Raw genomic sequence first — 25,384 nt, 5'->3', positions numbered from 1 at the left:
AGAGAAAAACATTAATTTCATAATGTGAGTTTCCCCCCACTTTCAACTGTTTTCCTTCAATGAAATGTTAGAATTTTGTGATATTTTGGATAAAGGATAAACAATGCAGATTTATTTTAACAGCCGCCTTTGCTCATAATTACTAAGGGTGCCAATAATTGTGGAGGGCACTGTATATATATATATATATATATATATATATATATATATATATATATATATATATATATATATATATATATATATATATATATATATATATAATAAATGCTCTTTTGTTCTTTTAAACTATCCATTCATCAAAAAATACTGAAAAAAATTTAAAAATTCAGCATTGGTAATAATAAGAAATGTTTCAGCAGCAATCAGCATAGAATGATTTCTAAAGGATCATGTGACACTGAAGACTGAAGTAATGGCTGCTTAAAATTCAGCTTTGACATCACAGGAAGAAATTACATTTTAAAATACATTAAAATTATTTTTTTGAATTAAATATATTAAGCCTTGGTGAGCATAAAAGACTTCTTTCTGCTAAAAGTGAATTTGGTATATAAAGGTGAAAAATAGTATATAAATGTAATGTGATGCGACATTACGTCCAGATGAAGCTGAGAGGTTTGTCATCTTTCAGCCATGTGACCGGAGCAGTAAGGGAAGGATCATGTTTAACTCGACAGTCAAAGCGAACCGTGCTCCCTCTGGGTTGTGTGATATGCTCGGGTGCCCGAACTATTCTTGTAGGCTCTGAAATGAAGCACAACACAGAGTAAATGAAGGCATTCACGGGTTCACACATGGGCAGTAATATAATGAGTTTTCTTGATTAAAATGTCACAGTTTGTTTGCAAATGTACAGGTCTGACTTAATGATTAATGCTTCCGATCTCACCTTTAACCTCCAGGCGCACCTGATTCTCCATCTTGCCCAGGATGTTGCTGGCGACGCAGGTGTAGGTGCCTTGGTCTTCTGGCCGGGCTTGCTTGATCTCCAATGTACCATTGTGGTACAGCTTGTAATGACCACCATCCAGACCACTGCCTAGGCCATTCTTAAACCTGAACACACATGTATATTAGATTTTCCCCCCAAATAAACTACCATTCAAAAGTTTGTGGTCACTAAGTTTTTTTTTTTTTTTAAGAAATTAATACTTTTATTCAGCAAGGATGCATTAAATTAATAAAAAGTGACAGTAAAAACAATTATAATGTTACAAAAGATTTCAAATAAATGCTGTTCTGTTGAACATGTCAGTTTCCACAAAAACATTAAGCAGCACAACTGTTTTTAACATTGATAATAATAATAAATGATTCTTGAACACCAAATCAGCATTTTAGAATGATTTCTGAAGAATCATGTGACACTGAAGACTGGAGTAACGATGCTGAAAATTCCAGGAATCACATTTTATAATATATGAATGTTATGTTATTTTAAATTGTAATAATATTTCACAATAAAGCTCACCAGCGCAGTAAAGGGAACGGTGAGCCAAAGAAAGGGCAGTCAAGGAATGTCCTGTTGTTTTCAATTACTTTGATCAGCTGGTTCTTTGGGCCTAGCATTCGCGGTGCCATGTCTGGGAAGAAAACAACACTCACATTTCACAATCTGTGCATTATATACCCTCTCTGAACATTTTGAGCGATTGACTCCATTGTTTTTACCCAGGATGCTGACAAAAGCATTGGCCAGTAGGTAACCGTGCTCATTGGAGGCGTTACACTGGTACACTGCGCTTCCGCCGATCTGGACCGAATGGAACATGATGGTGTCACCAAGAACTTGCTGGTTTGGGTTTGGTAGTGAAGCTGTTACACAAAGAGCAGAAAAAAAGTATGCATTCCTGCTTTGTGGATTATGATTCCAACTGTTAAAACTGTTAAAGCTGACTCACTTTCAATAGGTTCCCCATTCACCAGCCATTGGATAGTGGGTTTAGGGTTCCCATTGGCACGACACACCAACCGTCCATTCTCATCAGGGGCAAGCACCAGATTGGTGGGCTTATCTAGCCAATAGGGTGCAGCTTTTCAGGGCAATAAAGAAATTGTAGAAGTCAGATAAAAGAAAGAGCATATATGTCATGAACAAGAAGCATCAGTTGCTTTTAATCTATAAGGCCCACCTTTGACCTGGACTTCAACGGAGTGGCGAATGCTGCCGATCTTGTTGCTGGCCATGCAGATGTAGCCGCCAGAGTCTTCTTCGGACACATCGAGGATGCGTAAAGTTTTATTGAAGTTCTCAAGCTTGACTTTTTTTGCTGGCAGGTCTCCTCCTCTTTTGAACCAATTAATGGTAGGAGTTGGGCTGGGGAAAGAGTTGATAAAAAAGAACAGGACGTTAGAACGTACTAATACTGAAGTATTTTGTGTTTTAGGAACCGAATGTGTCATATAGAACTTTTCAGCAGTCGTAATAAAGCTGAAATAAAATTTGAGTTGAAATACTAAAATTACTAAAACTGAAATATATATAAACTACTTCTAAATAAATAAAAGCTACTTCAAAATATTAAGAAATACTATACCATTATATAAAAATACTAAAATAACACCGGTATACACTCACACTCCTGCTGCTATACACTCCAGAAGAAGCTGTTCCCCTCTGAGCACCATCTTGGAGCTGGACAAGCCTTTCGGGGACAGAAAGGTAGGCTGGGTTTCTGGTACATTACGTACTGTGGAAAAGAAGGACAAACTTGTTAACATGCACTAAAAGAGACAGGGGTTTCAGTTAAGAGCTTCAACAACTTGCAAATTAACAATATTAATGAACAATATTATTAAAAACTGAACAATATTATTTATTAATAATTATCAGTAATGTGTTGGTAAGACTATAGGAGCCTGTTTCCACACATTAAGCAAGTAAAAAAAATAAAGGTAATTTTAAACTAAGAAATAAAGTCACATTGTGAGATATACAGTCACAGTTGTGGGAAACAAAGTCAGAATTAGCTTTTTTATTTATTTATTTTACTCTAAGGTGAAAACAGTGTTCCAATACTTACGGTACATGTCTTATGTGAAAAAAATGTTACATCTTCATACAGGAAATACATTTTTTTATCAGTGCTATTTTTAGCACTTTTTTTTATATTTTTCAAAGAATTCAACCAAAACAAAATGTCACATTATCAGCATAAGAATATGCATAAGTACAAAAAAAAAAAAAAAAAAAAAAAAAAATATATATATATATATATATATATATATATATATATATATATATATATATATATATATATATAATTTCTGACAAATGTAGGGTCAGTAAGTCTCTTATGCTCACCAAGGCTGCATTTATTTGATCAAAAATACAGTACAAACAGTAATATTAAGCAATGTTATTACTGTTTTAAAAACTGTTATATTTTTGTGGAAACCATGATAATAATTTGATAATAATTGATAATTACGGATACTTTGGTAAATACAAAGTTCAAAAGAAAAGCATTTATTTGTAATACAAATATTTTGTTAACTTCATAAATGTCTTTACTGTCACTTTTGATCAACTGAATGCATCCTTGCTGAATAAAAGTATTAATTTCTTAAAAAAAAAAAACGTTATGAACGTTATATCTTATTTCAAACAAATGGCAACATAATACACTGTTGTTGTTGTATTTCTGTAAAATAATTTGAAATCTTTATGCAAAAACAACATAAGCATGAAAGAAGAATCAAGAGCTGTGACGACAGACAGATGGTTAGTTGTGGACATAAAACCCTGGTTATGTGAAGACACGGACAATCTTCTCCCTGAGGAAGACTTGATGAGCATGGCGGTATTAGTCTCTATTGTAATGTATATCTAGCAGTAAGATTAGCTCTCAGCTATTAGCATTGCAAACAGTGCTCTTGGAGAGGCAGTGACAACAGCCATTGTTGGTGACATTAAGTGGGAGGATGACGCCTGGGAGATTAGACTACGAAGCTGCCAGGAACACATGTTTCACGCCACTGTCACGTGTGTCTGTGGTGACAGCGGTGCCAGTTCTCTGTCAGTGCGACCCCACAATGCCCTGGTATAGACTATATGTTTGAGACAAGAACCAAGATAGCTTTATAAGCCTGTGTCTGTCAGTGAACCCTAGTCCTAACAATATCGCCGTAATGGATTTATGGGTGAATCTCAAAAAGCCTATCAAGAACATGTATGGGTCATAATTAACCTTAAAATCCATCAAAAAACAATTAACCTTAAAAAAAACAAAAACATAAAAACCTATATATATATATATATATATATATCAATCAAAGCGAACCGTATATATATATATATATATATATATATATATATATATATATATATATAAAATATATTTTATAATTACATTTTATAAACATGTTATTCTTTAAAAATTAATTAATTCAAAAAACTGAAAGATTATGAATAATACATTTAAATAATAAAAACAAAATATTATTTAAATGAATATTAAATATTAAAGTATGTACACATCATAGTAAAAAAAAAAAAAAATTCTCATCATAATACAATGAGAATATAAAAATATATAATATATATAAATAAAATAGAAAAATATATACCAATATATATAGAAAAATATATACCCATTTAAGAAATAAATATGAAAAAAAGACCATCCAGAATTTTGGAGAATAAAAAAATAAAAAAATTAAAAATTATATATATATACTCCATTTGATTTTGGGGTGGAATAGGATCTATGGCTTGTTTTTGACAGGGTTTGCGATTTACCCATTTTCTTTATATATTGAGTACCACCCTTAGGCCATATCCTTGGAAACATATGTGAGGATTTGCACATGGTTACCATTGGATTAATGCTGCTGAAATATTAATGAGCACCTCTTGCCTCTTGCCTAATCTCCTTACTTCCATATCCATATCTCCATAATGAGCAACGTAATATAGGATAATTAAAGCAATTACCAGAGAAATTTGATAACTGTTCCTTCAAAATATGACAGAATAGCTGACCCCAAAAACGGCTTAGACTGATGTATTAAAAAAAACTGTAAGTAACCTAAGCACAGAGCGGTAAGTTCTACAGTCAATAAATATTATGTGGAACATCCTTCTTTACATTGTGTATTTATGTAACAGACACACTATCTCTGCATTTCCTCTGCTGTATGTGGTTAGAAACAGCAGCGCTAAATCAGTTAATGTTCTTTTACAGAAGCACACAGAAAACAGGTTAGCTGTGTGGAACTCACCACCATACAGATCAGTGGAGTTGAGAAAGGTGTCATTATAAGGTTCCTCTGCGAATAAAGTTGCAGTTTAATCAACATTCAGACAAATACAGAGGAAAAAAAAAATACACTTAATTGCAACTGGGAAGAACAGAACAATACTAAATCAAATGATGTAAAGTCCCTTAAACATCTAACTGAAACTGTGATAGTAATCAATGAAGGCAATCCAAATAAAAAGCAAAAAGACAACTATCACAGATAAATGTTCATTGGGATGCAATACTACCTCCTCACCACTAGATGGACCACAGTATTCACCATAGACATCAGCACAGCAACATATCAGAGTAACAACATCAAATTAAAGATAACACATAAACTGAATCATCAGAAATCTCTACTCACTTGTTTGCACTTTAAGGGTGTAGGGGTTCTTCTGCTGAATGGTGTGTGTGAACTCAAAGCGAGCGTTACAGCTATAGTCAGTGTTGGCGTCTTTAGCCAGAACATTGGAGAAGAACAAGTCACCGTTCAGGCCCATTGACACCCTCTTGTCCTGTGCTATGGGCATAATGGCTGTAGAGAGAGGAAAAAAGGGAAGAGAATCAAGACTCATTTGTTCAACTTAATTTGATGTGTAATAGCCGACAGGCAACAGAAGAAATGATGCTCAAGAGGAGCGTGAGAATCACAGGCATGAATATCTTCTTCTGCCCTGAAACATCACAAGGCTCAGCAAATGTGTCACTCAAGGGAAAAGAGCAGTGTGAGATGAAGACAAGACGTTCTGCACTAATCAACATTGAGTCTGGATTTAATGATGTTTTCTAAACAGTGATCACATGAAATTCTAGTGATGGATATTATCTCATGTGCAAAGTAGTTTGACTGTATCTTAAAAGGTGAAGTGGGTAATGCATGATATCAGTACCAGATGATATTAGAGATGATTCTAATGTATAGTATCAGTTGTAATTGTATATTTAATTATGCATGCTCATTTCCCGTATTTTTACATTTAGATTAGATTTGCTGTCATCTAACACTCATTTAAAGTTAATCTAATAATTAACACGAATAATTTAAAAACAGTTCAATATTTAATTACTGTTAAATGTGATCTTTAGCAAATCTGAAGAATAAATATCTATTTTTATACTGTACATTATTATGTTGTAGTACTTAAAACAATTGAGTTTTCAGTGTTTTATTCTTTAATATATTAAGACAAAACAGAGAATTTTATTGTCATCATTTATACGTCTTCATCTTTTATAGGTTATCCATTTACTATTATTGGCCACAATTTTAATATTGGTTCATACTTTTCTTTTTTTTTTTTTTAAATATATACAGTACAGTCCAAAAGTTTGGAACCACTAAGATTTTTAATGTTTTTAAAAGAAGTTTCGTCTGCTCACCAAGGCTACATTTATTTAATTAAAAATACAGTAAAAAACAGTAATATTGTGAAATATTATTACAATTTAAAATAACTGTTTTCTATTTGAATATATTTCACAAAGTAATTTATTCCTGTGATGGCAAAGCTGAATTTTCAGCATCATAACTCCAGTCTTCAGTGTCACATGATCCTTCAGAAATCATTCTAATATGCTGATCTGCTGCTCAAGAAACATTTAATGTGTACAATTGTACAAAATATTTGTGTACAATATTTATTTTCAGGATTATTTGATGAATAGAAAGTTCAAAAGAACAGTGTTTATCTGAAATCTAATCTTTTGTAACATTATAAATGTCTTTACTGCCACTTTTGATTGATTTAATGCATCCTTGCTGAATAAAAGTATTCATTTCTTTAATTTCTTTTCAAAAAAATAAAAATAAAAATTCTTACTGACCCCAAACTTTTGAACGGTAGTGTATAATGCTACAGAAGCTTTGTATTTCAGATAAATGCTGTTCTTTTGAACTTTCTATTCATCAAGGAATCCTGAAAAAAAAGTACACAACTGTTTTCAACATTGAAAATAATCATAAATGTTTATTGAGCAGCAAATCAGCATATTAGAATGATTTCTGAAGGATCATGTGACACTGAAGACTGGAGTAACGATGCTGAAAATTCAGCTTTGCATCACAGGAATAAATTACTTTGTCAAATATATTTAAATAGTACAAAGTTATTTTAAATTGTAATAATATTTCACAATATTACTGTTTTTTACTGTATTTTTAATTAAATAAATGTAGCCTTGGTGAGCAGACGAAACTTCTTTTAAAAACATTAAAAATCTTAGTGGTTGCAAACTTTTGGACTGTACTGTATCTTATGCCACTTTAATATGCAAAGATAACTACAGTATACATACAGAATACATTTAAATTAATTTAGCCAAAAAGTGTAAATACTGTGGAGCTATCAAAACATTTCTTTGTTTGATCGCGCCTAGCATTTATGAAAAAAAAAGAAGATATTATGGAAAGATGGAAGATTTTATGCTTTGGTAAATCATAATTATAACATAAAAAGTTGAAATTATAAGATACTAAGTCATGATTATGACATTAAATGTCACAATTATGACATAAATCGAAATTGACATTGACATAAGTTGAAATTGTGACAAGCCAAAATTATGACCAAATAATTATGACACAAAAAGTCATAATTATAACATTCAAGTCAATTGTCATAATTATGATTTACCAAAACATTTTTTTTTTATGTGGCAGAAATGGGCTTCGATACAACATAGGCAAGTCTATCTGTTTGTTTGACCAATGAAAATAGAAGAGAGTGTTCAAGAAAGTTTTTTATTGAACTGAGTACTATACTCAATACTATGAAAGTATGGAAATTCGAGCTTCGAAGTTCAAAGTTACTTCATCTATAAGGTCCATATGTTTAATTGTTCTCATTTTCACTGATACATTTCAAAAGAGCCGTTTACCACTGTACTAATGGTGACAAACACAGTCAAGATGTGTGATAAATGCACTGTAGTGTATGTGTCTATGCTGCTTGATTCTAGGCCTTCTGAAATGTTTCAGTGCCATGCTTGTTTCTGCTCTCTCAGCTTTTTGTCAGGTAGTGCAGATTCGCATACATGCATTAGCTCAGCACTAATGCAGTAACGGACACTGCTGTACAGAGGACACAGACTGAGAAAATGAGGGAATGAGAGAGAGAGAGAGAGAGAAAGTAAAAGGAAGTGAAAGGGAGGTTTGAGGAAGAGTTAAAATAGAGCGTGAAGGTGAAGACTGAATGACAAGGTGATGGAGAGGAGGGGTAAGGTTAAGATATGAGACAAAATCAATTGCAGGAAGCGATGAGCAACACTCACAGCTGTCCATCCAGAAGGTTTCAGGAGGGGGAAGACCAGGAGGAGGGTTGCAGGGCAGGACAAGCGATGCCCCCTCACGCACAACCACCGGCTCCAGAACCTCTTTCGGCCACAGTGGAGACTCTGAGCAATGGAGACAGGTTCAACAGATCAGGGAATGTATCACAATGACATCACTCTATTGCAAATGGTGTGCGTATTACTTTTAAAGGGATAGTTCACCCAAATGTGTTGTCATCCTGTTGTTTCAAACCTGTATGACTTGCTTTCTCCCTTCTCTTTTTAGCTTTTTCCTTACAATGAAAGGGGATGCTGTAGAGCTCCAAAGAATTATAATAAAGCACCATAAATGTATCAATAATAGTAGTCTGTCTGAAAAGCACAACAGCATATATCTACATATTAGTACATATTACAACTCTAACATACTAATACGAACATTTTAGTGGTATATAAGGTACAAAGTTGACCCTTTAACAGGGTACTGCCCCAGTGAAAAGCTGTTAAGGTAAAATTTTTGCACATTTTTTCTGACAGTGTATGACTCCATATGACAACATATCCCAATTTTTCTGAAAGCATATAATAATTTGGCATGAAGAAGAAACCAGAATGTCGGACTGATTATTCAAATGATGGCATTTTTGATATCAGAGATTCCAAATGACAATTACTGCTGCATGTTTTGAATCCAATTGCATTGTGCAAAATTAGAATATGCTGAAACAGAGATAATATATGAGAGCTAAGGCTGTTCAGTCTGTTCCTAAGTCAATGCTATGAATGACTTCAGAAGACTTGAAATATAGCATCATGTGGACATTTTCTATGTCAAAATCATCTAATTTTGTGTTCCACATAATGTTCTACAAATGTCATTAACCTTTCACTATTGTATTTTTAAATACAAATGCATTTGTATGTTTTAAAGAAGTAGAACTATAGAACTACAATATACACAATCCCACATGCCATCTCATATATTGTCATTTTTGTCAATGTCATAAAGCTGTTTTAGCTGCTTTACTTACATAAAGAATATTGCAACACACAACCAAAATAAAAGTCATATGGGTTTGAAACAACTTGATGGTGACTGATATGATGGTGAACGATGACAGAATTTACAATCCCTTTACAGTCAGTTTGCATTATGAGCATGCTGTGTACAGTACATGCTGTGCTTTGACATTACAGTTAACCAGCCCTCACTTGACACTCGAAGCAGGATTTTGTTGGAAATCGCTGTGCCAAAGTCGTTGGAGGCATAGCACTGGTACTCTCCTTCATAATCTTCAGGTTTCCCGCTGCTTCTGATCTCCAGAGTTCCAGAACGACTCCGCATGGTCACCCGCGGGTCCTTCCCCACGTTAAAGAACTTCCCATTCCGCCGCCACTGAAACCTGCAGAGACCGGTCACAAACAGGATTTGAGCCAACTTCACGCTGTTTATGTAATAGGTCCATTGTTGGAGCTTTTTAATAAGGGGATTTACAAACACATCAAACTGACAACAACAAGAACATGAATACCAAACCAAACCAAAGTTGACATGAAATTGATTCATGGATGAATTCACTCTATTTTCTAAATCCATGTTATTGATGTCATTGTGAACAATTCATTGGTGCATATGATTCTTATCATTTGTAAATTTAATAAAAATGTCATACTCGATCTTCCAGTGAACGGACAGACTTCTCGTTTCGTCCTCATAAACCTGCTCTTTCTTCGCATTCAGATCTGCATCCATCCAATCAACATCCGATTTATAGAACAAAGTCTTCAAAAACAGATCTTCCGTTTCATTGCGAATTTAAAAACAGTAGGATTGCGTGCCTGGAGTTGACCGGGTGCCATTATTCTAACCTACTGAATATTCTGAGAGCGTGAACACTAAACTGAGCGTATTATTAGACCACAATGGTTTTGCGGACCAGGCTGAGTGGAAGGTTTTGTAAAGCCCAACAGACCACCAAACAAAAACAGGCCATCTGAATGGCCACACTGTGTTGAGCTGGTCAGGCCTGCTTTTCACAAACAAGCACAAGGGACCGGAGCCAGAGTGAGCGCCCCTGCATATCTGATGGCATGAGAAGGGTACAAGCGGGAGGGAGGGTGGATAAAACTGGCATTTCCGCTGTCAGGTTGGGGCATTGGGTGTCACTCTCACAAAAATGTGCTGGTCTTTGTCATGTCGAGACTAATGGCCGTCGGGTTTAATTAGAAGGCGACAGAAGAGGAAGAATGAGAGAGAGAAGGACAGGATGAAGTTAGGTGGAAATGGACGTATATACTGTTGCTGACAAACTGGAAATGTAGAAATGGTGAGAGATGGAGACAAAAAGACAGAGACGGCACAAAGAAAAAAAGGTTTCATCCATTCTCACGTTGGCACTGGGTTCCCCTTGGCTTCGCATTCAATGATGATGTTATCTCTGGGGTCCACAATGTAGTCCTTTAGTGACTGCTTTACAATGGTGGGGGGCTGTTTCACTGTGGAGGGAGGGACAGAGACAGAGAGTCTTATCTCAACAGCACTGTGGAAGAACACTCAACTCAATCTCATGTATACATATGCAAGCGTTGCATTTCTTGCTGCTGTCTACAAACTAAACAAAAGGTTATTCTATTCACTTAGTAACAAAATATAGACAATTAGTATAGAAAGACAATGTTTTGATAGAAAAACATCACTTATTCATTTTTCATTACATACAAATTCCCTGCCGCTTTGTTTTTTTTTAATATACAGGCTAATTTGAATATGCTATCAGCTAGCCATCATGCTAACCAGCTTTGTTTATCATGTTACCATGCTTAAATCCAATTTACCCCCAAAATAAACACAAAATGTGTTAAAAAATTGTGTAGAATCAATGTGGGCCTCGCAAAAAGTTGTGAGAGATTGTAGGATGCAGCTACTAACAACATTCAGTGGACACAATATCGCTTCAGCTAGTAGCTACTATGCTACATAACACAAATTTTGTCAATGGACTATAGAGTACAACAGTCAGATTCTGGAAGTAGAAATCATTCACTTTCTCCATGGCGGAATTGATTTTTAAACAGCAACTTGTGTATCTTTAAAGACATACTGTGAGCTATGAGGTTGTTAATCGATGGCAGGGCTAGTATATGCTTCTTTTTGAAGCCATCAGCCTACATTATTTCACCTTTTTTGTTTTTTTTTTAAATAATTGTTCTTAACTGCAGAATTCTTGTGGAAAAACTACATTACCCATGATTCTGGAGAGAAATCTCCACCAATCAGAAAAATTGTGACAAGCAAATTACACCAGAAGAACACTTTAATGCCTGCCCACTCTTATGAAGCACTGCAAATGACACAGGCTGAGTCCGAAATCGCATACTCTTGAGTAGGTACTTATTATGAATTAGTAATCACTTTGTGACCGCTAAAGAAGTATGTTCTATATAGTATTAATGTGTGTAGTTATAATCCCGATATACCACATTCGCCATATTGTCATTATCACATGACCTACCAGTGTCATTTGCGTCGCTTCACTGTCATTCACAAACCATCTCCCGTGGCCTCATGGGATAGTAAAGTGTCCATCGTATGCACACTGCAGAATCTCATCGGAATTAGTAGGGTTCTTTTCCCCCACTCTTTTTTGAGTACTGTGAATTCTGACATACTTATTTTGTCGAAATACTGTTTTTCGCCAGCTATATAGCAGGGAAGTATGCAGAGGCAGCCATGATTTCAGATGCAGCCATGGAGTCAGTTTCCCTATGTTCTCAAACTACTTAAATATTTGTATATATTGTTTCTATATACATAATCAACACATTTAAAGGTGCCCTAGAACTTTTTTTTAAAAAGATGTAATATAAGTCTAAGGTGTCCCCTGAATGTGTCTGTGAAGTTTCAGCTCAAAATACCCCATAGATTTTTTTAATTAATTTTTTTAACTGCCTATTTTGGGGCATCATTATAAATGAGCCAATTCAGGGCTACTGGCCCTTTAATTCTCGTGCTCCACGCCCACGGAGCTCGCGCTTGCCTTGAACAGTGCATAAACAAAGTTTACACTGCTAATATAACCCTCACATGGATCTTTACAAAGTGTTCGTCATGCATGCAGCATGCATGCGTCGGATTATGTGAGTATTGCATACTGTTATATTGTTTACATTTGATTCTGAATGAATTTGAGGCTGTGCTCCGTGGCTAACGGCTAATGCTACACTGTTGGAGAGATTTATAAAGAATGAAGTTGTGTTTATGCATTATACAGACTGCAAGTGTTTAAAAATGAAAATAGCGACGGCTCTTGTCTCCGTGAATACAGTAAGAAACGATGGTAACTTTAACCACATTTAACAGTACATTAGCAACATGCTAACGAAACATTTAGAAAGACAATTTACAAATATCACTAAAAATATCATGATATCATGGATCATGGCAGTTATTATTGCTCCATCTGCCATTTTTCGCTGTTTTCCTTGCTTGCTTACCTAGTCTGTTGATTCAGCTCTGCACATCCAGACATTCTGCCCTTGTCTAATGCCTTTCATAATGTTCGGGAACATGGGCTGGCATATGCAAATATTGGGGGCGTACATATTAATGATCCCGACTGTTAAGTAACAGTCAACAATGGAGTTTGAGACTCACTGTATGTCATTTCCATGTACTGAACTCTTGTTATTTGACTATGCCAAGATAAATTCAATTTTTCATTTGAGGGCACCTTTAAATCAATAGTCATAGTTTTTATCTTGATTGTCATTCACAATGCTTTCTAGGGGTTGTAGTTCTTTCCCTAAAACCGTCAAGTCTTGTACTTTGTCTTTTTGCCTAAATTTTTTATACTTTTTTGTTTCAAATCAAAGTTTGTAATGTTTTGATCCATCTCGAAGCTGGATGGTTTGGTTCATGGCTTATAGCTATTTCAAATTAATTTTTAAAACATACTTATGGGCAAAATACTTCTGAAACAAAGGCCGTCGAAAAGTGGGCAGGCACTGTTGCACTCTATTGCATTACATCACATTGAACCTATGTGTTCACTGTATTAAACTCACTGAATGTGATACACGATTAGCCACAAGATTCCTGCTCTACTTCTAGCTGGCTGAGTTGGCTGAACTGTGGGTATGCTGGCACGGCTAACAAACCCCTGAAGTAATCCTTCCTCTCAAAGACATGGCCTGCCAAACAGACACGCTCTTGGGCTTACATTAGAATATTAATCAGCTTTAATAAATAATAGACTTCATAATTTATCGGAAGTAGCACAGTGAACTTATGCGAGTGCTCTTGAGACTGTGTTTGAGGGTCTTTTCAATGGTTTTTGTGGACTATATTTGCTCTAATTGTAAGAGATTAGGCAATGTCCAACAGCAATAATTCTATACTTTAGATTTCTGATGAGATAAGTTTTGTTGTAAGCTGTATTAAAACCAGCTGCTGATTTAATGAACAAGTTAATCCATGTTAATGAAGCACTTACACTCTTGCTGGATCTTTGCTGTTAGTTCCAAGGAGGGGCGGACGAAGAGAAAAACAGATTAATTGTGGGAATAGTTAAAAGAGAGAGTGAGGAGACATGGGAGATGTTAAATAATGACTTTGAGATGATAACAATTAAAACATTTAATACAGTTCTAAGACAAACAAATTTATTTTAGTTATTGGCTGCTAAACTGGAAACTGAATTGCTACAGTTATTATACACACAACACTATGTTAAACACACTGTAGTAATACCAAAAAAAAAAAGTAACCAAACAAATGAACCTACCTGTTAATGGGCCGCCAGATGAATGAAGCGGAGAGAAAATAGCAAAAAAAGAAAAGGCATATTAATAAGCAACAACATCATACCAAAAATACATCACTGTCACATTAGCAAATCATAATCAGTGCATTTGTCTTCCCCATATGACAGCATATTTAATCTTGACTGTCTTTCTTTGTCAGTCGGTTAAAGCGACAGGCCCTGCGGGGGGTTCGCTCACATTCGATAATAACCACAATCACTATGATGTATGTTATCAGAAGAGTCAAGAATTGCGCTTTGCTAATTAAAGGAATATGACCTTCATCCTCAGGTAATAATACCAGAAAGCATCCATGTGTCTGTGGTGCTTTTCATTGGATACCGACAGGTGCATCTCTGGCTCTGTGCCATTCATCATCTGACATCAATCATAGCACATAAGCAAGGTCACGGGGGATGGGACGTCATGAGCAACATATGTGTTAGTGTCTGTGAGCGCATGTGTAAGGTCAGCTGGGAGCCGATGACAACCCTCGTCAATAGAAATCACATTTGGGGAGTGGGGATATTAGGAGTGAAGGAACATTAGGGAAATAATGGAGAGATGCTAAAAGTCACATCTCAAGTTCAATTCATCTTTTAGATCAGGGGTTTTCTGAAGGGGGGTCTGACAATACATGCCTTAAAAAAGCACCAAATCAGAATTCTGAAGTATCATGTGACACTGAAGACTGGAGTAATGGCTGCTGAAAATTCAGATCTGCTAAATTGCATTTTAAAATCTATTAAATTGAAATTTTAAACTAGAATCATTTCACAATAGTGCTGCTTTTGTTTTTTATCATAAAGTACATCATTTATTAATATGGAATTATAAACTCAATTTCATCTTATATGTATGTAACTGCTTTGTCTCTCTATCCAAACTGGGTCTTGGTCTGAAAATGATCACCCCTACTTGGTATAAGCGTACAGATGAAGACACAACACAGTCGCTAATAGCGTGATCAGATGCTTGTCATTTCCCAGTAGCCCCTGCTGCTGCATACATTCAGAGAGGTCAAGAGGTCAGAGGGGTATTATGAAGTGCTCAGAGACAGGATCAGTGCTCCAATCTTCTCTGTCTACACAGATCAATAGAGTTTCACACAGACAGGGCCAGAGCCTGTAGTGAAAGCTAGAGAAAAGAGGGGGGTGAGTAGATGCGAAAGAAGGAATGTGAGAAAAAGGCAAAATGAGAAAAAGAGAAAGGAAAGCGAATGATGCCGCCTTGGGAATACAGGCGGAGAAGGGGAGCTGGGGAGGTGCTGACAGCCCCTGGTCAGAGTGAATCTCCCTTTATTGTTGAAGCTGGTGAGCATTGTGCGCCGCTGGGGTTGTCTCGCTCTGTATGAGCTTTCAAATCATTTTTCATACGAGTTAAAGGCAAACCTGGACTGCTATTATTAGAAGGAAAGTGAAAGGGGTAAAACAGACGCGGTAAGACAACAGAAGGCGGAGTGGATTTATTGGTTTCTTTGTTGCAGATGCAGTGCGGATATAATGGATTTTCCTCATTTATTATGTTTTTAAATGGTATGACTATGATATAGTCCAGTGTCTCACAGAACGGTAGTAGAAATGTGAAAAACTAGTAAAAACAGTATTATAATATAATCAATTATTGTGGCACAGCACTGATGTCCAATGTAAAATCAGGATCCTGAAGCAAAACTAGTTGAGAGCCACCATTACATTTTAGTGTAATGCTGTGTTTTTGTCTCTGAAAACATCCCAATAATATTGGTTTAGTCAGGTTCTGAAAGCTTGTTTCTCGCATAAAAATATATGGCAAAGTTGTAAATGGATGTCACGTCTATTATTTAATGCATAATTGCAGAACAATAACCCCATTAAGCCGCAAAGAGAGATTTGAAAACCTCATCAAAAACACACTTAGTGCAGAGTATATAATTTATGTTGAGAGTTGAAGTGGAACACTGTGCAGATCTAAATATGTGTGTGTTCGTATATGATGGGGGATGGGAATGCATGTGATTCTCTGTTCCTATATAGACGTTCCTGAATCAACATTTTTGTTGATCCTGCACAGTAAAATCCACAGAGTTAAATCAACTCTGCTCAGAGTACATATGGTCCCTCTCTAAATAGTGTTAAAGTAACACTGAAGCAGAGTTAAAGTTAATGAGATAATTAAGTAATTAATAAGGCTGGGACTGAAGTCAGTTGTAGTTCTTGTGTTTCTCTTTTCTTCAGTGATTTTGCTTGTTAACAGCAGGTGTTCATCACTAATGCAAAATCATCACTTAATTAACTGCTTAATTATCTAATTACCTTTAACTCTGCTTTAGTGTTATTTTAACACTATTTAGAGAGGGACCATATGTACTCTGAGCAGAGTTGATTTTTGCTGTGTGGAACAACATCCCAATCAACAAATCAGATTTGAGGGACTTTAAGTTTATAGTTTTATGTCAAGTTTAGGCTTACAACCAGGGTTAGGTGCTTCTATATCAGTTATCATTTTCCTCTGATTTTAGGGATAAGTTATGGGTAGGATTAGGGCAAAATTTTCAGACAAGGATGTTGTTCCAGGATCAACAAAATATGTTGATCCATATATATTTAATTTATGATTTGAATAATGACTTACGGTCCAGTGGGACTTCAATTGGAGCCGCTTCCTTTGACAGCAGCAAGATTATTGACAACACTGCCAGTGCCGCCCACCGCCCCTGCGTCCACATCTCTCTCCTCCGATTGGCTGACCTGTCCCGTCTCAGCTCCCTACTGATTTAGTTGCACACTTTTAGCTGCGTTGTGTGATCTGTGAAAAGAAAAACTGCTTGTTAAGGAACTTCACTGAATAATCATTTTGACATTACTGTGACATTTAAGAGGTGCCACTGGCCTTCCAAAAAACAAACAAAAAAAGACTTCTCATAGAGGCTTATTTATTCAGATTTTGCAAGGAACGCTAAAATACACAGTTGTGAGTGTGTACTGCAGGCGTGGGCTGTGTATGCGTGGAGGTTTTGAGCTGGCCTACATTTGCAGTTGACACTAGCATTCCCTGGAGCCAATGGCTCTTAGAGATGAATGCGGCATCAGTGCATCACACCTACACAACACCATACAAACCTCTAAACCAGAAAGAAAATGACTTTTGCTGGTCAATCAATTCCCTTGACAGGGGCACCGAACCCCAAGATGGAGGACAAGGCTAAAATGCAAACCACTGAGGTCTGATAGCAGACGTTAACTCCTCCGGCTTTAGCTGTATGCTCTGGCAGCGCTGTGTCTCTGCACTGGTACATCTGTCAAATCTTGCCTTCATAAACCTGACAGTCTCTCCAGACTTTCCTCTGCACTCTCTCTCTCGCCTTGAATAACACACACAGTCTGGAGGTCAGTGACAAACACTTCCCTGCAGATACCATCTACTTGGAATATTTTATCTTAGCGCCATTATGCAAACGAGCAGTCGTGGCCCTATAATTCACACGCCTCGGGTGGTCTGGGTAGCAAGACCCTTTATTATATGCGAAAAACGCAATTTCAGGAACATGATCGGTGGTTAGAGCACGCCATATACCTCGCCGCCTCCTTTCTCTCTTCGCTCTACTGAACACAATGAGCCTGGAACAATGATATTCCAGCATTCTGCTCTTCTGGTTTGTTGTTTGATTAATCAGATATTACAAACTGAACGTTCTCTGTCAGGTCAAAGTTGGAAATGAACTAAACAGATGGAAAATGAGAATTGGATCAAGTGCAATATTTTTTCAACACACTGATGTGATCATTATCAAATATCTGCACACAAACCATCTGCTGCATGAGTTCAAAGTACCTCATCTGCCCCAAGGGACGATAACACATGCCTCCGCTTCATGTCACTCAGTCAAGAAGGGCTAAAACTGATTGTACTGTAACATTAAATACTAGATGTGTGAATCAGTGATGGGGAAAGAGATAGTTCACCCAAAAATGAAAATTATCCCATGATTTACTCACCCTCAAGCCATCCTAGGTGTATATGACTATCTTCTTTCAGATGAACACAATCTGAGATATATTGTAAAAATATCCTGGCTCTTCCAAGCTTTATAATGGTAGTGAATGGAGGGCAAGATTTTGAAGGCCTAAAACATGTATCCATCCATCATAAAAAAAAAAAATATTATATATATATATATATATATATATATATATATATATATATATATATATATATATATATATATATATATATATATATATATATATATGGCTCCATGGAGTTAATAAAGGCCTTCTGAAGCAAGGTGATGGGTTTTTGTAAGAAATATATTCAGATGTAAAACTTTAACTATAATATCTAGCTTCCGGCAGATGGTCGTACGCATCAATTTGCGGCGGAAGAGTAACCCCTGACCCGATGACACAATGACAAACATGGAAGCGCGAAGGATAGAGAAAAACAAAACACCAGTCACGAATTAGAAGCCTAAAATGAGAAATTTTAAAGAGAAACGTCGGAGGATTTCGATATAAGAGAAGAGGAGCTTGAGTTTGTTTGGCGTCTAAGGTTACAATACTCCTACATCCTGCATCATACATCGGGTCAGAGAATTACTCTTGTGGCACAAGTTGACTTGCGCAGTATGTGTACGGTTGCCTGCCGGAAGCTAGTTATTTTAGTTAATAAAGTTTTAAATATGGATATTTTTCATACAAAAACCCATTGCTTCAGAAGGCCTTTATTAACCCCCTGGAGCACTTTTTTAGGCTTCAAAATCTTGCCCCCCAAGATATATCTCTGATTGTGTTTGACTGAAAGAAGATGGTCATATACATCTGGCTTGAGGGTAAGTAAATCATGGGATGATTTTAATTTTTGGATGAACTATCTCTTTAATTGTTTTTTTTTTTCCTAATAATACTCAAAAATACAGTTATTAGTATCACTGCTTTTAACTATTTATTCCACATTTACTGTTTGTGAATGTGAAGAGACAAATAATTGAGAGTACACAAAAAAAAAAACTAGAAAGATGCAGGGAATTTGTCTCAAAAACGTCCTTCATCCTGACCATCATACCCGTCATAACTGAGTCCAGGTGGTTAGAAAGAGAGACAGTCTGAGGCCTGGAGAGAAGATGGGCTTAAGCCAGAAAAAATCTGCCAGAGAGGTCACTGTCAGCCCAGGGACCCCAGTATCCTTTTATTTCTCGTTCAAACTCTTTCAAAGAGCCAAAACTCTTTGGCTGCCGAGAATCCCATAAGCACAATTACAGGAACCTGCTCAATCTTTCACCACTTTGGTGTCAAGGTAAAAGTGACTTGCCATAATAGGTCTGATACATATGCATACATACACATACACACATTTATATAGCATACATGCCTCCAGGATGAAACTCTGGCAAGAGTTCTTTGGCAGGCTCTGCTGTCTGAGAAACTCCCAATATGTTGAATGTCGGTACAGCAATGGCCTAACCCAAATACAATAAAAAGACCCAAGAAAACCAACAGCATTGCCAGTCTCACCCCCAATCCTACTGAGGCATTTCAGTCCATTCTAATGGAGCAAATAGAGATTTAGACACATCTGATGAAGTGCTTTGTGCTCGGTGAGCTGTAGTATATTGAGATTACAGAGAAGCATGTGGGCTAATAGCATGTGTTAAAGCCCCATTCTGTGACCCCAACGATGATTCATGGCACACATCCTAGATGGGGTGGAACAGGGTTCGCTTCAAGCCAAAGGCCAGACAAGCCATGGGTTAGTCACTCACTGAGTAGATGTCCTTCATTTAATTTATAAGGTCTGTAATTCAAAAACAAGTGCAAAATGAAAATAATTTATTTACTCCCTTTGGGGGTAAATAAAAAAAAATTGACCAGAACCATTAAATGGTTGTCTGAGCCTCGCTGTCTCAAGCAAAAGATACAAAAGATCTACTAAAGAAAAGCTCAATGACTTCTAATAACTGCACTAATCTTTCCTTGACTATGGAAGCCCATGTTCACCTTTTATTAAAAAAAAAAAAAAGGTAATTGTGACATTATATCTTAATAATTATTTCTGGCAATTGCATCGCATAATGTGACTTTATTTCTTGATTTACAATATTTTACAATTACCAGTGTTGTTTTCAGTAACTAAAACTATCAAAATTAATTTTTGTTAATTGAAAAAAGAAAAAGAAAAAAAAAAAAGCAATACATATTTAACTTCAACTTAAATGAAAATTAGAAATGTTGCTTTGGCAACTCACTAAAATAAAAGAAGTTACCTAAATTACTGAAAATATAAAACTAAAACTAATTCAAAATATTAATAAATACTATAATAGTATCTAAATAATGCTAAAATAACACTGACAATTATTTGGTTTAATTAGAACTGAGACATAAACTGGCGCATCCATAGGTGACACATTAAATCAAACAAAATTACATGAAAACAAACACTACAAGGCTCAAAGTGATATAAGTGATACAAAGATAAGTGCTGTTTGATACAAATATGCAAGGGAAATAAAATGATATATTCATAAAGAAAAAATGCATCTTGAAATCACAGCTAGACCCTTGTTAACTCTTACCCTTAGTTAAATTATTTCAAATTAGACCTCACATTTAATTATGCAAACACCAGCTCATCAACTGCATTCTGGGATTCATTAATGCTATATAATTAAACAGCCCGTGTGCTCATATTTGCATTGATGTCTAGATGCATCCATGTTTCAAGTTAGTACCCTTTCATCAACAACCAGAAAAAAAATGATAATTTTTACTGCAGAACAACAGAAACTTTCAGATGAAGTGTTTTTACCCAAATGGCTTTCTGGGCTGAGGGGAGTGAGTGGGGTGAGGTGGGCTTCAGTGTGGAACTGAAACAGTGATTAACAACATAATAGTCCTGAAACCCACTTGAGCTCCATCAGAGCAGGTGAGTGGGCATAGTGTCGGACTCTTCACTCGTTAATGGTCACGGTTATCACAGCTTATTAACACATGATGGCAACAGCACCCACTGGAAGACCTCATTCAGAGAGAAAAGTGATGCATTTTGAAATAGTTTTGATGCATTTCATGGCTGCACTAAAACTCAAGACATCAAAAACACATGCCTGCATTTATACTTTCAGCCAATTTACACTTTTAATAGATACTGTATGTGGTGGTTGTTGCATTTGACTAAACATTAAAAAAAAAAAAAAAAAAATCATATTTTTTATGTATTGACTTGGGCCACATATGCTGTTCTAAATCTAAACATATCCAATATCTGGTCATCTGACCTAAGTCTAAACATTTGTATTCGATTCTTCTCATATTTCACAATTATATGTCATTAATATCCACTGTACTATATATTTGTTCATTTGTGCATGTCTAAACAAAGTGAATCTCTAGCAATGAGATTTGCACAATTTGCTGACACTCTTCCAAACATTAAAAGAAAATAGCATAAATCAATATTCAAATGGATGAAAAAACAGGCCCTCACTGTCTCATATAAGCATTATGATAAAACTAGGGTGCACATATTTTACCGTAATGTGAAGCACGTGAATGAAAATGAATTTTTTCATTAAATTACTTTTCTGAATTAGTCAAATGCAGCGTAATAAATGGTATGAGTGAGCATCTTGAATATGTCCAGAAGTGAATATCAGGTGAAGAACACATTAATTTATTTGCAATAGCTACATATAAATCAATATTTTGAAGAAATGTACATTAACATTAAGTGACTTCTTTTGATGTTTGATTTCACTATTTCTAAGGACAAACACATAGACAATAATGTTATGTTTGGTGGTGTTCATAGAGTAATGCCGTAAGACGGGGCAACAAAAATCAGGCTTTAGTAGAACCTTGTTTTGCTAAATTACTTGGTAGTCAGCTGCATGTGGTATTAGTGGGAGGGGACTGGCATCTGATTGGACTAAAACAGGACTTTTTCTGTAAATTTAGGAACAATCTTCTCATCATCTACATGTCTTGTATGGAGTGCCCCAGGGATCCATTTTGGGACCTTTATAGTTTTCCCCTTATATGCTTCTCTTGGCCCACATTTTTCAAAAATACAAAATTTCATATCGTTTTTATGCAGATGATCTCTGTATAGTGCAAGGTTAGTTATCAATATTGTTGCTCTGTTTTACAAGAACAAAAAAATTTAAATTTTAAATGCACACACATTCTAAAAGTAAATTTTGTCAATATTAATAAACTTCAATATTAAAATTAATAATCTAATTCTGATAACCTTCCAGTCTAAATGCAGCATAAATGACCATTAAACCATTAAAACAACTTGACGCATAACTGTATATATATAAAAAAAAAACTAAATGGCACTGTGAGGGCAAATGTCCTTGGTGTCACTGTAGGTTGAAGGTCTAGCAGTCTGGGGTTTCATCTCTCTGTCTCTCTCTCTTCATGTCCCTAGTGTGCTGATGGTAGTACAGCCCCAGGCAGTCTTCTCATCCAAACACACACACACATTACCCATACTCCCATTCTATAAATACTCACATGCCCATCACAGCCAATTACCCTCAGCGGAGTCGTGCCTCCCCGCCCAGACGCCCCACTCACTCCTCCTCGGGCCCCCTTCAGCACTGCTCCTCACTGAGACAGATTCTGAGGATGCTGGACTAGATGCCCCCTACAGCTGTCACTTACACACACCATATGCATGTTTTAACACTCCACTTTCAATAGACATGAAAAACGTTACACTTGTTTTACCTGAGGGCATGAGATTTTACAGTACCGTTTACTTATATGTCCAAGTTGACACTAGAACATGTATGTATATGTGATAACATCCATTAGTGTTCACAGCGACATAACAGGGCCATTTGATATAAAAAAATGTAAGCTACTTTAAACAACATTTAAATGAATAAATGCAGTAGATAAATATTACAAAACAAAACACAACAAAACAAAACAAAACTCAACACAAAACAAAACACAAAATAAAACAAATTAACAAAACAAAACATAACAAAACAAAACTCAACACAAAACAAAACACAAAATAAAATAAATAAAACAAAATATAACAAAACAAAACAAAACTCAACACAAAATAAAACACAAAATAAAATAAATAAACAAAACAAAACATAACAAAACAAAACTCAACACAAAATAAAATAAATAAACAAAACAAAACAAAACAAAACATAACAAAACAAAACTCAACACAAAACAAAACACAAAATAAAATAAATAAACAAAACAAAACAAAACAAAACACAAAATAAACTAAATAAACCAAACTAAACCAAAACAAAAAACAAAATAAATAAAATTTGACTCTCTGGGATATTTCTAATTCTGATAGATCAATCACAGCAATCTGTAATCAAATACTTTTTAATGGCCAATGATCAATAAATGGTACAACTGACCATAAAATAACAGCTGCAGAGCAATCAAGATAATAGGTATAAACTTACACAAAAGGGTTGGAAATGTGGCCAATGTCAAGGCTGATGATGGCAGAGACTTCTAAGACCTGTGAAGACAAAAAAAAAGGAGTTCATGATAATTTTCAAAACATTTCTGTTCACCTGCATTCATTTATTATTATTGGTCTAATTTTAGTTTGTACCTACATACTGGTACTTAATCGAGAAAGTAACAGAAGCCAAACTCACTGTCCTCTGCATGCAGACATGAGGCTTTACTGCAACATACATGAGGCATTACACTTCACTTAAGTATACCATCAAAATCTCTGGTCCTGAACACAGCTGAGATTACTGAGTTCTGGACAAGCGCTGTGTAATCTTGACCTCTGAGGCATGGGAGCTTGACCTCTGTCAAACAGAAGGCCTATAAGGCATTTCCTGACTTGACATAATATTGAGAGAGGAATTGAAGGAGAAAGATCAGTGAAAAAGAAATAAGAGAGTGAGAGTGACGTGAATAATATAGAGCGATGGATGAACTGCTGATAGAGAGTGAATCCTGCTGACGGCTCGTTCTCCTGTGGCACGCTGCACAGACTGATCTCTACGGACATTAAAGACGCTGAGTAGGAGAACATACAGGAAATACACACTGTGTGGATGTGAGCATGCTCAAGACATGCTAGAGATGTGCGACTTGGGGACAGCTTGTCTGTGTCCATTACATTTCCCAGTTGCACAATTCTGAGATGTCTACAATACTTTGCTTCATATAATTTAAACACTATTCCTAACACCATTTGTGCTATGAACATGACTGATATATCATATGACTTGCTGAGGAGAGGGGTGCCATAACTTTTATTGCCTGGTAGACAATAAAATGGGCAAAATAATCCCACAGATTTATATTGAGGGAGTGACTCAAGCTATTTCTAGTGGCCAAAATATCAGGGAGACTTGGCAGTGGGCTATTTTTACGTCGGACAGTACGTAGCCAACCAGAAGACTCTAGTAACTTCATAGAAACATGCTCAGAACACCCAATAAACCACTCAGAACATCCTATCAACCACCTTTTGTAGCAATCCATGCATAGCTACATGGCCATAACACCCTAGCAACCACCTGGCAACCCCCCAAACACCAACATAACATGCATAACAATTAACAACCTCCAGAACATCCTTGCAGTCCCCCAGAAGACTGTTTAAGATAATGTAGTCACATTGAAAGAGCAAGAAACTTAATGTGACCTAATATACTACACAAGAAATCCATCTTTTGAATTACTGGCATTGCAGGATAGTCAGATCTGAAATGGTGAAGATAGCAGTTGTATAGTTTTAAGTGACAAATGTGGACAGTTCTGACGTAAAGGACAGACATGAGTACATGTCAAACCAAAAACAACACACAAAAGCTGGGAAAAAGGTGGTTTGCATTTCTGCTTTCGTTGACAACCAGACAAGCAGTCAGTCACGCAATCATAAACAGTCTCTTGCTCACACTTCACTAGACCTTTTCCCAGTTGCACAGTTCTGAGGTGTCTACAATACTTTGCTTCATATAATTTGAACACTATTCCTAACACCATTTGTGCTATGAACATGAATGATATATCATATGGCTTGCTGAGACAATAACATGGGCAACACAAGCTATTTCTAGCGGC

At 36.0% G+C, this 25,384-nt stretch overlaps 1 protein-coding gene across 19 annotated transcripts in view; it reads right to left on the bottom strand.

The window, feature by feature from the left end:
* The window catches only part of nfasca (neurofascin homolog (chicken) a), a 93,549-nt gene that overhangs the window by 25,874 nt on the left and 42,291 nt on the right, over positions 1-25,384 (bottom strand). For 9 of the 19 annotated variants that reach the window (XR_007182103.1, XM_048172333.1, XM_048172332.1 and 6 more), the window contains 15 exons: positions 23,755-23,813; positions 16,935-17,108; positions 14,012-14,029; positions 10,910-11,015; positions 9,732-9,922; positions 8,520-8,642; positions 5,614-5,784; positions 5,227-5,274; positions 2,582-2,693; positions 2,136-2,320; positions 1,905-2,036; positions 1,675-1,818; positions 1,475-1,586; positions 893-1,059; positions 600-747 (listed from right to left, as the gene is read on the bottom strand). Coding sequence is in view for 18 of the 19 variants with exons in the window: in XM_048172333.1 (XP_048028290.1) it covers positions 600-747; positions 893-1,059; positions 1,475-1,586; positions 1,675-1,818; positions 1,905-2,036; positions 2,136-2,320; positions 2,582-2,693; positions 5,227-5,274; positions 5,614-5,784; positions 8,520-8,642; positions 9,732-9,922; positions 10,910-11,015; positions 14,012-14,029; positions 16,935-17,028 (1,751 nt within the window). In the remaining variant the exon portion in view is untranslated. The remainder of the gene's footprint in view (positions 1-599; positions 748-892; positions 1,060-1,474; positions 1,587-1,674; positions 1,819-1,904; positions 2,037-2,135; positions 2,321-2,581; positions 2,694-5,226; positions 5,275-5,613; positions 5,785-8,519; positions 8,643-9,731; positions 9,923-10,909; positions 11,016-14,011; positions 14,030-16,934; positions 17,109-23,754; positions 23,814-25,384) is intronic. The other 10 variants (XM_048172342.1, XM_048172337.1, XM_048172340.1 and 7 more) reach the window with 3 other exon arrangements.

Source organism: Megalobrama amblycephala, linkage group LG21, assembly GCF_018812025.1.
Source record: "Megalobrama amblycephala isolate DHTTF-2021 linkage group LG21, ASM1881202v1, whole genome shotgun sequence".
In the NCBI taxonomy this organism is placed as follows: domain Eukaryota; kingdom Metazoa; phylum Chordata; class Actinopteri; order Cypriniformes; family Xenocyprididae; genus Megalobrama; species Megalobrama amblycephala.
Note: the sequence above shows the minus strand (reverse complement) of the source record. Positions and strands in the feature narration are given on the sequence as shown.